Genomic DNA, 15,877 nt, shown 5'->3' with positions numbered 1-15,877 from the left:
ATTGCTCTGTTGTTTCTGAAGCCACTCACAGACCCTCATAAAAGCATCTGCTTCTGACCCCTGTGCTCAGACCCTGGAATACGGTGCCATATTGCTGAGGGCATTGCCCCTCTGGGGTCACTTTCATCTTCAGGATCACCCATACTCTTCAAGAAGCAGGCCTTCACTGCAGCCTAACAACTATTTAGGACCTGTGTCCCATCGTATCCCTTGATATTGCATATAAGAAGTTTTAAAGTGAAATCAAACTTCAATGAATAACACCAAGAAGATGACCTCTCAGTAACTTGATTCCCATGTATCACAAGTTACTCTGACACACTAACAAAGTAAGCATCTATAATCGCATTTCCCTCAAAATGTCATGTTTATGAATCTTAGTAAAGTTGCCAAAGGTTAATAAGAAGACAAATGAAATACATGTACGAACTGCTTTTAGTAACTCCCTAGAAGGGTTTCTAGAAAATAAACTATTTAACTAAGAACTCTAGTTGCTCATGTAAATCCTGATTAGGAATAATGGGGCCTGTTACAAGCACATGGTATAGGGATTATCTAAATTCATCATCTATTAGATGAAAAACTTGTTCCCAAGAACAATGTCCTCTGTTTTTTCTTTGGCTGAGACAATCATAAGGATTTCTGAAAGAGGACATATCATTTTTTTGCAGCAAAGGCCTTTTCTTTAAAGGTACTGTGTAACTAAAGAAAACTTCAAGGCAACCAAGTCTTTCTTAGCTACTCTATCATTAAGTCATGGGGATTTTTTGTTTTGCTTTGGGTTGTTTGCTTGTTTGTTGTTTTTTGTTTGTTTGTTTTTGTGAGTGTTTTTTTTTAAAGAGTTGTACAGATTTGTCCTTATAGTTTCCAGACAACGAACCCTTGTTTTCTGCAATTAAAAGGCTGACAGTAAGAGAAAATTTTAAAAATTATTTTGCTTGCAGAAAAACTTTGTATTAACTTTTAGAAAACAAGCCTGCTTTTGGCCCACACGATCTTATAGAATAGGAATATATATATATATATATGTATCTATATATATATATTAAAGTAACTCACAGTTCCAACAGTGCACCAAACCATCATTTTTCAAAAATGACTCTTCTCCATGCATCTTGAATACTCCAAGGTGGTTTTTTTTTTTTTTCTTCTTAGCATGCTGATCTTAGTTTCTTAAGCTCCTGGATATCTACTGTTATCTTGACGTAAATGTCATTGCCTTTCTCACGCTACCAAATACAACAGTCAATTAAAAATGTTTTCTGTGTCCTGTTTCTGTACCTTCATAAAAAGAAGCTGAGACAAGTAATCCTGGGATTTTTTGACTGGATTACAATGACTATCACATCTCAAATGGTATTTTTCCTCTCCTACCATTCAAGGCATTTTTGATTCAAGAACTGAAAAGTGCCTGTAGGAAAGTAGGCTTCATCTCTGTTTATTAGTCTCTTCATGGCTTAGAGTATCCAAGACATCTACATGGGGCTGACATACTCAGTCACAGCCTGAGGTCAGACAGTAAACTTTAAGCAATCTAAAACTCTCAATTAATGTTGCTGTACAAGCACCTGGATCCCATGCTGACCTGAAATGTTTCACATCTACCTTACTGCAGGATGACATAAAGAAAAAAAAAAGCGACATCTAAAACAGATTTTATCATTTACCCCACAATTAAATTAAAGATCACCAACAATGAAAAATACAAATTAGAACAAAAAGTGATCTGGCCTGTATCATAAGGGTAGTGCTTTGAAAAACTGATTAGACTACTGTTCTGATTCCTCATTTTGTAGCAGGGAAGAGCTTCCCCACATGGCAGAAAAGAGGAGTAGCAGCAGAACAACCCATAAAATTGTACTCTTCAAATGTGACAAACTACCAGCAGCACTAGATTAAAACCATAAATTCTAATTCAAATAAATATCATATACTAGACTTTAAGACTTTCAAAAGCACTATCATTGCCTTTAAGAATGAGCGCATTTTCAACCAGCCACGGAAAAAAGAAGGAAGGAGAAAATGGAAAGAAAAAGGAAAAAAAAGGAAAGAGATGATACATACCTAGCAAATGCCACCACATTATTTCTGTTACCTAAAGGCCTGTGTGTTACCTCTGAGAAGTTAACAACCATGGTTAATCAGTCAAATCACTATGAAAAAAAATGTAAGGAGATGATGACTATTTCAGCAGAGAATTACTATTTTCTTCCCAACACACACACAGAAATATCCCAACACATACTGAAACATATGCTGGATAACAGTATGTGACTTCTGTTCAACGTGAAACTTCTGAGTAAAGCTTTCCTAATTCCCAGGGAAGATTTTGAATGAAATAACAAATGCCCCAGGGGTATACATTGCTGCAACACTAGCATGATGAAGGCTTCTTCCTTAAGGAATATTGAAAGCTCTTGAACTATATTTGGCAGTTCAAGAGAAGTGTATGTACTTCAGAGAAGTACATACATTCTCCTTCATTCAGAGAGGGTACACTAATTCTGCATTTCAAATATTCTGAGAGTTTTGTTTACTCTGAACAAGTTACCTCTCTCAATTCCTCCCAAAGTTCATTCACACTTCTAACTTTGCGTCTTTATGCAAGAGAGACTAGATTATTGCTCAACCCTTTTTTTTTCCAGGTAATTTCTTTAAGAAATGTATAATTTCAGTCCTAGTCTATCAAAACATTACTGTCAGATTAATCTTTTAGTTCAAAAATTTCCAGGCATGTTTACAGCAAAGAGACTCAAAGGCTTCTTTAGCTCTTTTCTCAAATTCTGGACCGGTGGGTGTTCCTACACCCACTCAGGAAAAAAACACAGCTGAGTTTACCTGTCTCTTGCGTTAGTATCTCTTTGTGGATTGTTCTTCCTCTGACGTATGTCTACCAGGCAGGTAGGATTTATGGAGAAACAGATGCTAGAACATACTCTTACAGCAAGAATAACAGAGTTCATTCTTCACACTTCCTATGAGCATCTGACATTTGGCGCATCTTTGCTCCATGTTAAGTTCTGTCTGTGAACCAAAAACACAAGTCCCAGCCAGCAAGCTTTGGAAAGCAGCCCAAAGCAAAGATCACTTAGTTGAACTCCATCTGTCCAGGAATCCAACAAATACAACTGTTTATTTCCAAGTCTTATAAATTAATAGGCATAATTTCTACAACATGACTGCACTGGCAGTGTTTCCTCTGCTGAGACAAAAATAAGAAAAAGGATAGGGATACCAATGCTGCATAAACTTTGGCCCTGTTTCTATTGACAAGAAACTTTACAACCTTCAAATAACGCAGAAGTCTACAAGGTACAGAAATGCATAAATCAAGTAACTGTGAAGGACTCCCCTACCAGTTCATAATAAACGCTCTCACATATAATCTTAGTTTTATATAAATGTCATGAGATATAAATTAGCAGAGAATTACTTACATGGACAGATAGACAAGGGAGCTGTTGGCGTTGCAGTACAAAGCATAGAAATGCCTTAATTCTTCTGAGTCACTAAGAAAAAAAAAAAATCCAACTCTACCATCAAGCTTTCTGCTGTTGCTGCAATGGGCTGTCACAGAAGCTAACTGTTTCCCTGCATCTGTTTGAAAATTAAGACTCTATATAGCCTTGGACAATATGGGAAAATGAGACTCCCTAGAGCATAGGTACTCCATGATACATTTAAGGGCCTTATGATACGTCATATAAAACTCATTTGATGAAGCGTGTTTAATCACAGTCAACTCTTCTAAACGCCCTTTAGTATCTATGTAACCATCTTGAAAAAGTTCAAAACTTGCAAATTGATTAAATTTGTAAATTACAATTTTAATGAGAATCCTAAAAAATATGTGCCTCAAATCCAAACCTGCAGAGGAACGTAAGACCAAAAACAATTCTAAGACAATTGGTTTGTTGATCACACTATCAGAAGGAACACTGATTCATGGTATCCGGAAAGCAGAGATGGGAATACAATGCACTAACACTAGCAAATTATGAAAATAAGTACTTTAGCACTGTTTTGTGCATTTAATATTTTTTCTTTCCTAACTACTGTAAAGATTTTTTTTTAATATTTACCACAAACAATTTTCACCAGAAGTTGACATATCTTACTTTTAAAGCAACCACTGAGACTAGGATCTCTGAAGCCTTTTAGAAAGGAATAACAGATAGTAAAAACAATCAGAAATGACGTGAAATTTTATATTTTGTTCCTTTTGCATACTTCTGCTACAACACCTGTAACAGGAATTCAGAAATGTAAAATCTCATGCTGATACCTATGTTCTATTATCCCACTGCATACAGCGTTAAGTACAGCATTCTCCTGCAATGATACACTGGTAGTTAACACATCCTACTGGCTCTATGATGATGCTTCAGCTTCCTTCTGTCCAATTTACCTATCCTGAGTTCATGTTATCAGAGACTTCACAGTCCCTTTCCTGGCTTGTCTGTATTGCAAATGCCTTCCATCCTGACAACCAAGCTGGACTGAAAGTCCTTTAAAAAGCACACAGAGAAAGTGCAATAACTTTGCACTGTTGCTTCATAAGCTGCAGAGCTGTGCAGGTCCTTTGGTTTGCTTACATGCTACTGAAGATCATGCATTAGGGACTTTCTACACCACTGTTGTATTTTACCACGAAAAAAAAAAAAAAAGCACCACTTCAGATTATTTAGGGTATTAGAAAAATGAGAACAATTTTTTTTTTCCCACCACACTTCTGTGTCTCATCTCTACCTCTTTTAAACACACATTATGATGAGAAATGTAGATTATTCAGTCATAACTAGTCTTTTGGCACTGAGCTCCACCTGCTGACAAGTCTTTCCAGCACTACAGAGCTTGCATATCAAGCTTCAGTTTTATCAGTCGTTCAGTATAATGCTAAGGTATGCAAAATAAGCCTATATGAATCACGCCAATACTGAAATAATAATATGGTTTCTAAACAGGACCTGAAGTAGTGCCAATTTAACTCCCACATGCCCTAAAGTGCTGCATTCTATTTAAAAAAAAAAAAAAACACTAAATAGTTATCAGAAAAAGTAAATACATATTTCTAAAGATACTGGGTTTGCACCTTTAAAATATTTGTTTCTGTCATTTAGGAAAACAGGAAAAGACATATTAAAATGGCACACAGACTTCAGTGTATTCATGCTAAACAAAATTATTATTTTGTATTATTATTTGGTATTAAGCCTACTGCAAGGCTTTTGTTCTCCCTGAAGATTTCTTGTTCTGTAACAATACTCAAGTCAACACTGATCTTCTAATTGTAAAGTCTTACTCTGAAATGCAAACCACCATTGTTATACTTAATTACTTCAGCAAATTTTACACTGGCACTGCAATGTTCCAAATATTCTTGGTGTTTTTATTTCTAATCAGATGATTAGATGCAATGGGGTTTTCTTGTTGTTTTCTTTGTTTTAATTGTGGTGGACTATTACCACACTCTGTTGATCCAATTAATAGCAAGAAAAACATATGTATCTTAAGAGAAATGACAAAGCAAGCATTCATTAACTAAACACTGAAAAGCTAGCTCAAGCTTCCAGTTAGTTTCTGTAAAATGTCATAATATATAATAATTTGGATACTACATTATTTTGACAAAAATATAACTTTTTACCAAGAATAGTCAACCACTCCACAGTGTCTATCTCCTTACTTTCATATAAGTATAGAAGAACAAGTTAACTATAATTCTCCTGATTACATTGGGCACAATATTGCAACTGCAGCTATTCTAAGGGGCTTAAATATCTCTAACCATGCAAAAGCATGGTTATCCCATTACAACGCTATAAATGTTAGAAAAAAGATACAGTGTGGTGTGTTTTTTATTTCATATAGGATCCCAGGATTGTTGAATACAACCACTCAGGATTTTTTCTTATTCTTTGCTATGCTATCATGACTGAACAAAACAATCATCCAGCAATTTTCTATTTTCTTAAAATGTGTACATGAACAACACTACAGAGCTAACAGTCTGCAAAACTTAAGCTATATTCACAAAGCCAAACCATACTGAAGACTAAAAAATATGAACTTTCCTACAGTTTGGACACAAAAAAGAACAAGGAAACATAAGAAGCTATAAGATGGCACACAGGTAAAATAAGCTTGTCTATAAAATCCTATCAGTGTTTCACAACTGCATTACTTTTTAGTGTCCTACAGCACCATAACCTACTGTAAGAGATGGGAAACAAATCAATTTGCAAACTATTGCTCCATGAAATTGGCTGTATTTATATGATACAATATAAATACTTCATATAAACAGGACTTCAACTTTTTAATTTAAAATCACCAAAAAAAATCCAGTTGTGAGTGAATATATCAAAATATACTTCATATGCGTGCTCGCAATATAAGTCAATACAACATTTGTCATTATTAAGACCACAATTTTTAAAATATGCATTTACAATTAATTTTCCAAGGGGAGTAACTACAATCAAATGTAGTATCAGACTACATTTAGGTTATATGGCTTTAGATAAAAAGGAGAAACCTAAATACATTTATAGCTGAGGAAACAATGATCCTCCTGAATAATGCCAGGATGAGCATCAGCAGCAAGAGTGTTCCATTTCTGATCATTTATCACCTACATAATTTTAAGGAGTCATACTGAAAAAGAAAAAAATCCTATTATGCAAATTGACAGGATGCTTATTTAAATACACAGCTAATCTGCCTACTACTTTTCTGACTGAGAGGTCAAGTCTTCCCTCTCAAATATGCCTTTAATTTTTTTGAAAAAACATTGAAAGAAATGGAACAAAGTTTTATTAAGTTAAATTGCAGTTCTACCTACCAGTATTTAGTCATTTTATTAGCACAGGTTATCAACTTAATAGTTAAACAAAACTTAAGTGATATTTGCCTGTCTTGAATAACTTATTCATGGGAAAACACCCAGCACTTAAACCATATCCATTTTCATGATATATACAAATCATAGGACTAAATCCTCTGAAGTCAAATTAGCAAAAAAATTGTTATTCTTGGCGCATTCAACATATGCAAGAAGGTATTTCTCTTGTAATTCTAAAAATCTCAGTATACATCTCTTTCAGCCAAAAGACAACTTATCATAGGTAACTTTCACTCAAAAAAAAATCCTGAGGTCAAAATTCTGTATAGTGTACATATATATGCAAGTATTTTCTCCTACACACTGAAACAGAAGTTTGGACACCAGAAGAAAGACTTTAGTATCCTTGAAGTGGGGTGGAAAAATACCATTCTATCATTCAGACTGCTCAGACAATATTCAGTAGCACTACTACAGGTTATTAAAAGAAGCTAACAAGATCACTTACCTCCAAAAAACCCTAAGCCTCATGTTCTTTCACAATCATTTTCCTGATCCATCCTATTTTCTTTCCTCATCATTTTGTGTATTATCATCTCCTCCTAGATCATGGTAAGCATTCAAACTTAATGAAATAATGTTTTGTAGCAATGAAAATGGACAGTGTCTTGTAAATATTAAACAAATTTAGTGGCAAGAAAATACTGACAGTTAAGTATAACTGTAGGAATGCAGAAAAGAGAACTTGGTTCCTCAAATAGATAGAAAACAAAAGCTTTCCTCTCAAAGACAGCCATTTTATCATCACTCCACTGAGCTGCTGCTCTGCAGACCAAAACAAATGGCTGGCTAAACCTCTAAAGAAAACAAGTCACATACACCTCAAATACGTCAAACCTAATCCGTAAAAGCAAACACTACTGTCTGTCCCTTTAGTAAACAGGTATTGGTTGTTTTTGTTTGTTTGTTGATGTGGCCTACTGTCTCTCCATATAGCTGCATAAAACTGAGAAAAGGAAGTCACAAAATATTAGCAAAGTGAAGTACTTTTAAAAATAACATAGTGTCTCATCAAGTAGAACAGTAAATTTACTTTGATTATCAAGAGCATGTAAACATTTAAAAAGAAGTTGCAAAGAAACAAATGTGAGTTGAAAAGAATTATTAGAGTATGTAATATTAATTTCTCAGTTACACAATGTATGCACTGATTCCAACAGCTTTTACTGTTAGTTGTCTATCTACAATTGTGAATGTATTTCTTCAACACAGCTGACAAAATAACCAATAGCTACTCAGTCATGTTCATTAAATCTATTTAAGGATTTACACTTTTAATTATACAGCAATCTAATGAGAACCTTAGCACAAAGGGTACGGAAGGCCAAATGAAGTCTATGGACATGCATAAAGTATCAGAATTTATTAAATTTTAAAAAAATAAATCACACAACTGAACTGTTTTTCTAAACAACTAAGTCTCCACAAATGCAAAGTGAAGTTTATTCACTTCAGTCATCCATGTGAATGTATGTCTTGAGCCTCTCATCTCAGGAACAAAGTACAATAGCACAATTGCACAATTCAGTAAAACTTACCATAGAAGTGACTGATCTGGCATCTTCTTCATAATTCACTACAGGTGGTGGTTCTTTCCCATCATTCTCTTGAACCTTTTGTTCCAGTAGTTCTTTCTGGGCTGCAAATTTTGCCTCAGAGCATCTTAATTGCTGAACTGTTTGCTTAAGTTCTTCCAGTGCTTGCTTTTGGCTCAACAAAAGAACAATACTGCAAAGAAAAATAATTTTAAAATGCACATGACTTAAAATGGATACTTTGCTTTACAAAAACTACAGACAGAAAGCATTTTCAATACTGGAACCTGTTTTTTGGTGTAGTTTTTTTTTCTCAATCACTATCTATTCACTCGATGAAGAAAATTTTACTAAACTTTTATAAGAGTGTGAAAATTCTTCAGCAAAGTTATTTGTTCGAAGACATAAGCGCATGAAGCCAATATTAGAAAATTCTCAAAGCTACAAGACAAAAAAGCAATATTTTTTTACTTTGCCATTAGTTTTCTTATTTCAATCTGTAACAAAAACAATAAATGCAGATACTACTACTTTCATCCACTTTTGACCGAATTTATAACCACTAGGGTTCCCCATCCTTTAGAGAAGAAACGGACTTTTAGATTATGATTTCCAGTGATGAGAAACCCACTGCAATCCACACAGTTGTTGCGATAATCATTTTCAATATACTGAATGTAAGATGAGGTTAATAAATTGGCCCAGCCTAAGGTTAGAGATATCTGTTGTCTCTATCTTCTGGACTGAAAGGTCCTCTACTGCTTAAGTATATATTTTGGACTATACACACGTAGCTCTTTAACATTCTTAAGCTAAATATATTGAGCTCCACAAGCAGCTAAACCTGCGCCCCCCCCCACCTTTTTTTTTTTTTTTTTTTTTCATTTTTGACATGATTTTTCACTCTGCTCTGAATGTCCCTCTGTTTTGCAACATCTACTGAAATTGGATCCCATATTCTATTTGTGGTCTTACCCATACCAACATTTATATAGTACATTTCTGTTAATAGATTCAGAAATCACAGGAGCATTTTCAAATTACCCTTGTTACCTCCAACCCTATTCCTAATGCAGAGCAACAGCCACCCTCAACTACCATAAACTTTCCTTTTTGTTTGTGTAAGTTTACATTTTGGTTAACCTCTGGAGGTTAGACCTCTACAGGTCCCTTCCAAACTCAATCATTGGTCCTGTGATACATTTGGATAGATTAAAACACCGTTAGCCAAGTGCAATACAGAACTCAGTTCGAGTTTACTAGTGTGTCACGTCAACTTATCTGTTAGTTTTCTTCCAGGTCAGTAACTCAGACTAACAAGATTTAGTTACAGTTACATTTTATGTCCACTTTCCAGTTTTTAGTCTATTTATTGACTCTTCTTTATTTGAGAGATTTAATGCCTCCATTCTTACACTGACAGACTTCAAACTGTTACCTTATAAAAAAACAGCTTGTTAATGACCCAAGATTCTCCTTTCTCAAACAGTTGCAGCACTGAAGACTGTTAATCAGTTTTTGAGCTGGAAATGAATTTGGAATGAAAAAAAAATGTAGGTGGCCTTGAAGCAGACAGCTACATAAAAAGACTGTATTTGTCTCTTACCACTTTCCTGTGCTGCAATCATCAAGGTTTCCACCTTCGTTGCAGGCAACTAGAGAGCCATTTGAAGAGACCCCACACAGAAATAAATAAATAGATAAATAAACAAAGCCCCAAACCCTGCAGCTCGCCTAGAAATGAATAAAGTAGAGTCTGAGGGACTCCCAGAAGGATGGAGACCTGTGTGTGTAAAAGCAAAAAGTCCTTCTTACATTGACACTGTCAAGTCCAAATTCAGCCTTAAAAGCATGAAATGACAATATTAAAAGAAATGCTAGAAAGCTAATTTCCTCATTTGGAAAACACGAGAGATCAATTAAATGAAGATGGCTACGAGAAAGTTCTTTACATTAAGGTATCAAAGAACCCCCACATTCAACTTCAAGAAACACTCCAAAATAGACAATCAAGCAGGTACCTAGATGACTCTGTTACCCTTAGGAACTGCCCAAAAAAGAAAAGCATCAATGGTACAACACGGACAACTATAAAAACACTCCAACTGAGACTAGAAATGTGGTCTAGAAAGAGACAGATTTCTCACAGTCTGAAAGAACAGATTAAGGAAGTCAAGGACCAGATCTACTGAGAACAAGGGTACTGAAGAAAATCACAGTACTCTGTCCCTCTGTACTTTCGGGATAACTTCTGGAAGACATACACTCCTGTGAGCTCTCCCCTTTGGAGAAAAAAGGAAATTTAGAATTTATCCCTGATAACAACTTGAGCATATATTGAAGGATTTTTCATTTGCCCTGGCAAAAACAAATGTGTCTCATGTTATTCCTACTTCAGAAATGAAGTTGGTTGTTGTGTTCTTGAACAAGGTTCAAGTAGCTCTGTCGACACTGCCCACAAAACTACTGGAAAATCCAGAAGAAAAAAATTTAAAATTGCAAGGCTTATCAATTTTGCACATCCACAGCTTCAATTGTGTCCAAAAAAGCAGGAGAGACTACTCAACCTTGTTGCTGACACAATAAGAAGTTGCTCTGCCATAACTTGCACATGTAAACACTGGACGTGAAATAGGCATAGCTCAAACACACTAAAATCTAGAAGTCTTAGATGACAAAATATTCCTTCACGTACTATCCTGAGACAGATGATTATTCAAACAAGTTCTAAAGTAATAAAACCATCTGTCACTGGCGGGAAAAGATAAAATGTCATATCCCCAGACATGTGCATTGTACTAAGTTACCAAAGAACCTAAGCCCTTACATCCAGCCAAATGATCACTTGTACGGAAAGGATGAATCTGATGTATGAAGTCACAACTGGAGGACCCAAAAGCAAAGTTAAGCGTGAGACTGGATATTTAAAAACATCACACAAAGAAATTAATAATCTCTCCTAAAGACAGTGTTCTTCATCTGATCCTCACTATGGGAGAGGAAAAAAAAAAGAAAAAGAAAAAAATTAAAAAAAAAGAGATCTCCCCATGAAAATATGGCCTTTTACCATCAGCAGAACTTTGGAGAATATACAAGATAGCTAAAATGACAGTAACCCAAACGCTGACTGGTTACAACTCATGATCCAGAGAGAAGACATACCCTAGATATTGAAACTCCAGTGCTATATTCTCTTTCCTGGACTGTGGCAAGATGAGTACCAAGATAACCATCTGACTTTTTGCCCAAATCCATCAGAGAACATTCACCAATCCATCTATGCATAAAGAATTAGTATCTATAAACTCTTTGCCTATGGCTTTTATCAATGCAAACTTTATAGTTCTTGTGGCTAGTAAGAGCTACTACCAGCCTCACAGAGTGAGATCTTATGTAAAAAATGCTTGTGAGACCAGAAGAGGGCAACAGTTAGGAAAGTGGTAGAAAGGTAAACTGAATCAAAGACCAAATATCCAATATGCTACCCTGTCAGGAGTGCAGATGGTATACTGTGCGCGCACACACACATATATATATAAAACAATCTCCATGTTGCGGGTGATTTTGTCATTTGAAGGCAGAACCGGATATTGGTGCCAGGAAAATAGTACCAATACAGTTTAATATTGAGGAGTTACACAAAATCGGGTGTGGAGATACACTTCACCACATGCCCTAATGAAAAATGCAGTAGGTGTAAAGCTCAATTCATAGTGCTGCCAGAATTAGACACAGAGAAACACTATCAAGCCTCAGCACAGACTGCAGCTGTAAAGTCAGTAAACACAGCTCAGTCTGGCAGTGCTGAAGCTGCGTCAGAAAGACGTGGGGAAGCAAATGAATTCCAAACTGGTTCAAGGGAAGGAAATAGGAAACTCAGTTTTGCAGACTTTACCATCATATTGCCCAGATAAAACAGCTACCGAGAAGATCTCCTCAGCGCTGAAGGGTGAAGCTCAACACCTTAGGTGAGGCTCAGTAACATAGCCTCAAGACAGGTGCAGTCTGGACTGAAATCATCTTCTCAACACCACAAATGTCTGCTACAGGATTAGCCAAAGGAGCCTACACACAGCAGGAAAGGCAGGGATAGTCTGAACTACTTTCAGAGGGACAGAAGGACAATAATGAATACATAATGAATACAATAATGAATAATGAAACATTCCTACGGAAAAGCAGCAAAAATGACAAAGTCATGTTATTAATATATATATACTCATATATATATATATATATATATATGAGTATATATACATATAAAACTCTCTGGATCAGACTGCTTATCCTTTATGTGACATGCAGCAAGAAGGTAGGTCATGAATTCATGAATTAGGTAACTGGAAAATATACTGTGAGTATATGTGTAATTCATCAAAGAAAGAACAGAAAATTATCTAATCACAGTAACTAAACACACACAAAGTTTCTTATATGAGTAAAATACAATTGATAGCATCAATTGACAAGGTGCCTTCAACAAATAGCTAAGAAAGTTTCTGTTGTGTATGCAGACAGCATTACCTGAGGAATTGCATTCCGTTTCACTGGCATTGTAAATCTGTACTTATGACCAAGTTAGTAAGACTATGACCGGTCACAAGAAGAATTGGAAAAACATCACTATAGACAGAAAAGTGTTTTGTTTTTTTTTTTTTTTAATCTGTTGTAATTACTTCAGTCTAGACTAGGATGTGAATATTAACCAGAGGTAGAAGACGACCAGTGATCTGGCACCAGAATGACTCATTGTGATGAATGATTTATTTATGGCATGTAAAATAACCATTAATCCCTCACCTTCATTATTTACTGAGCGGTACCATAGGGTATATTGCTTCTACATTCAGTACTCTGAAGAAAATGCCATGAAGAATGAACCCAACCTGACAAGTTCCAAACATATTTATTGCATAAGAAAGATTACAAGTCTTCTACATGACTTCCACTCTGAAAAGTCTTTCACAAAATTGTATGCACACAATGAACTCTGTCAATCAAAGAGACAACCTAAATTGACTCCTTTTCTTCCTTCAAGCTGAAGTTACAACACTAACCAAAGGTCCAGTTCTTCAGCCATCACAACAGTATGACAACAAAATTAATTTAAAAGAGGCAGTCAGTTCTCTAATTAACAAGGATCTGCAGTCGGGAAGGTTTATTTTTGAAATGGGAAACTAACTTGTTGTTTATAAATAAGAATCATTTCTGACAAAAGCAGAACAAGACTACTGGAGATTATTTCTTATTTAAGTATTAAGAATTACATTATACACACTTTACCCTCAAATTACTCTATTTTGAAATTTCAATTGCACTTACTCTGACTTCTTTTCACAAGTCTTAGAGGACTCTTCTATTTTTTTCTCTAGTTCCAACACAAGTTCCTCTTTGCTCAAAAGCGTTTGCTGTGTTTGCATCAGTTCTTCTATTACTGTTTTTAACCTGTAAGACATACATTACAGAAATCCATACTGTGAGTACAAAAACTGTACAACATTGGAAACTTCTGTTGTTTTTCCTGAGGATGAGAAGAAGCATTAGTCTTTAGTTTATACTGCTCAGTGCTTGATGGCCTTTCTCGTGGATACAAATTTATATTACACTATTAACCTATATTTTACAGATCCACACTAGCCTGTGTAAACATATAAGGTTACAGAATGATCTGCTGCCTGCAGGTTCTTCTATCAATAAAATTTTCTCTAGAATGCGTGATGAGTTCTGTGAATTAATGCCCTCCTAATATATTGCTAATATACGAGATGCTTTACAAAAAACAAAAACCTTATGACTGCTGAAGCACATTGATTAAATACACAGAATTAGTAGTTGGGATGTATACACATTTAGAAACAATGAAAAAAGAACCAAGAGGTCCTGCATTACCAATTAAAACAGCACTTTTCACGATAAAAGCAAGATGTATACTTTTCTCTACAGTTAACTTTTTAAAAGCCACATAATCTTTGCTAATGGAAAATTCAAAGTCAAGAAAAAACTTGTACAAGAACACTTAATACTAACAGAAAAACAGTTATTGCACATCAAAAGCATTAATGGAACTTTGCAATTATAGCAGCAAATATTTCAATAACCAAAAAGTCAACAAATGTAACATGAGACTTTGTGACACACTTCTCATACAACTCTGCACAAATACTCACATAATGATGACTTCTAAAATAGATATAAAACTAGATACGTTGGCATGAAGCAATTGTTAAACCAGGAGAAAAATTAAAAATAAAAAAAAACTTTTGTGTGCATGTATATAAAATATATAGAAAATATATTTGGATAGGCGAATGCCCAAAAGGAAGTGGTATATATAGCACTGTGTGCATCTTCCCTCACCTATTCATCTTCATCTGTTTTCTCTGTATTTTCAAACCCAATTGTAAAGTAGTAAAGAGTGGCATAAAAGCAAAATACATATAGTACTTGCTACTGCACAGATCTGTTGCTCCTAACTATTCCAGATGTGAGAGTATCAGAGGTCATCTGAGAGTAATTTACACGCTCTATATACCTAGGGACCCACGTTGCAGGTGCTGTATATACCAGAATGAATAATTTGATCTTAACATTGAATTAGTTTTCTCTCCTCCCAATATATTTTATACAATGTTGATTAAACATTCTTTATTCAGCCAGTCATAGATGTTATAAGACTTAAATGACTATAAAAAAGCCATATAGTGAATGATAAAAGTTTACTTCCCAAATGAACCGGCATCTGCATGTGTTTATTTTGACATAAGAACAACACTTGAAACATTTCTCAGAAGCCCATTTTTTAATCAAACATTTTTATTGTTATTAGGTTATCGAAATCTGTATGCTCAACTTCTCAGAAACAACAATTTTCTTACACAGTCTCTAAATTAATATCAGCTATCAACTTTTTTAATACATTGCTTAAAAATTAATTACCAATTTTCTAACTGAAAATACTGCTTTTTGATCAGCCTTCTAATCAGCATTTTAATCAACACTGTATTTGGCTCAAGAACTGACTCACAAGAAGCAGATGTTACACTTAGAAATTTACAAGTAAGATCAGTATATTGCATCTTTTATCCATAGATGATGACTTTTTAAAGATCCATTCTGCAAGTGCTGAAATAACAGGAATTAGGCTGATGATCTGTAGTTGTGAGATCACTGTCTTGCATCTTCAAAGTACTGTAACAGAATGTTTCTGCAGAGGAGACAGAGCTTTAGTATCTACCATATATAGATATACACAAGCACCAGTATTCAATGAACTAAAACCAAACTAATAAGATTGTTCATCATCGGAATGTATGATTGCATACACGACGAATCAACACATTGAAATATTTTAACTTTTCAGAAATGTCTGATTTTATATTACAGCATCATACTGAAACAATGTCAACGTAGTTCTTCCAAAAACTTCTGAGTTACTTTA

At 34.9% G+C, this 15,877-nt stretch overlaps 1 protein-coding gene across 8 annotated transcripts in view; it reads right to left on the bottom strand.

The window, feature by feature from the left end:
• The window catches only part of FER (FER tyrosine kinase), a 201,388-nt gene that overhangs the window by 135,158 nt on the left and 50,353 nt on the right, over positions 1-15,877 (bottom strand). For 7 of the 8 annotated variants that reach the window (XM_040540453.1, XM_040540449.1, XM_040540452.1 and 4 more), the window contains 2 exons: positions 13,762-13,884; positions 8,443-8,632 (listed from right to left, as the gene is read on the bottom strand). In XM_040540453.1, coding sequence (XP_040396387.1) covers positions 8,443-8,632; positions 13,762-13,884 — 313 coding nt within the window. Of the gene's footprint in view, positions 1-8,442; positions 8,633-13,761; positions 13,885-15,283; positions 15,644-15,877 lie in introns of those variants that run through there. The other variant, XM_040540456.1, reaches the window with a different exon arrangement.

Source organism: Cygnus olor, chromosome Z (genome assembly GCF_009769625.2).
Source record: "Cygnus olor isolate bCygOlo1 chromosome Z, bCygOlo1.pri.v2, whole genome shotgun sequence".
Lineage (NCBI taxonomy): Eukaryota > Metazoa > Chordata > Aves > Anseriformes > Anatidae > Cygnus > Cygnus olor.
This window is presented reverse-complemented; position numbering and strand designations above follow the sequence as displayed.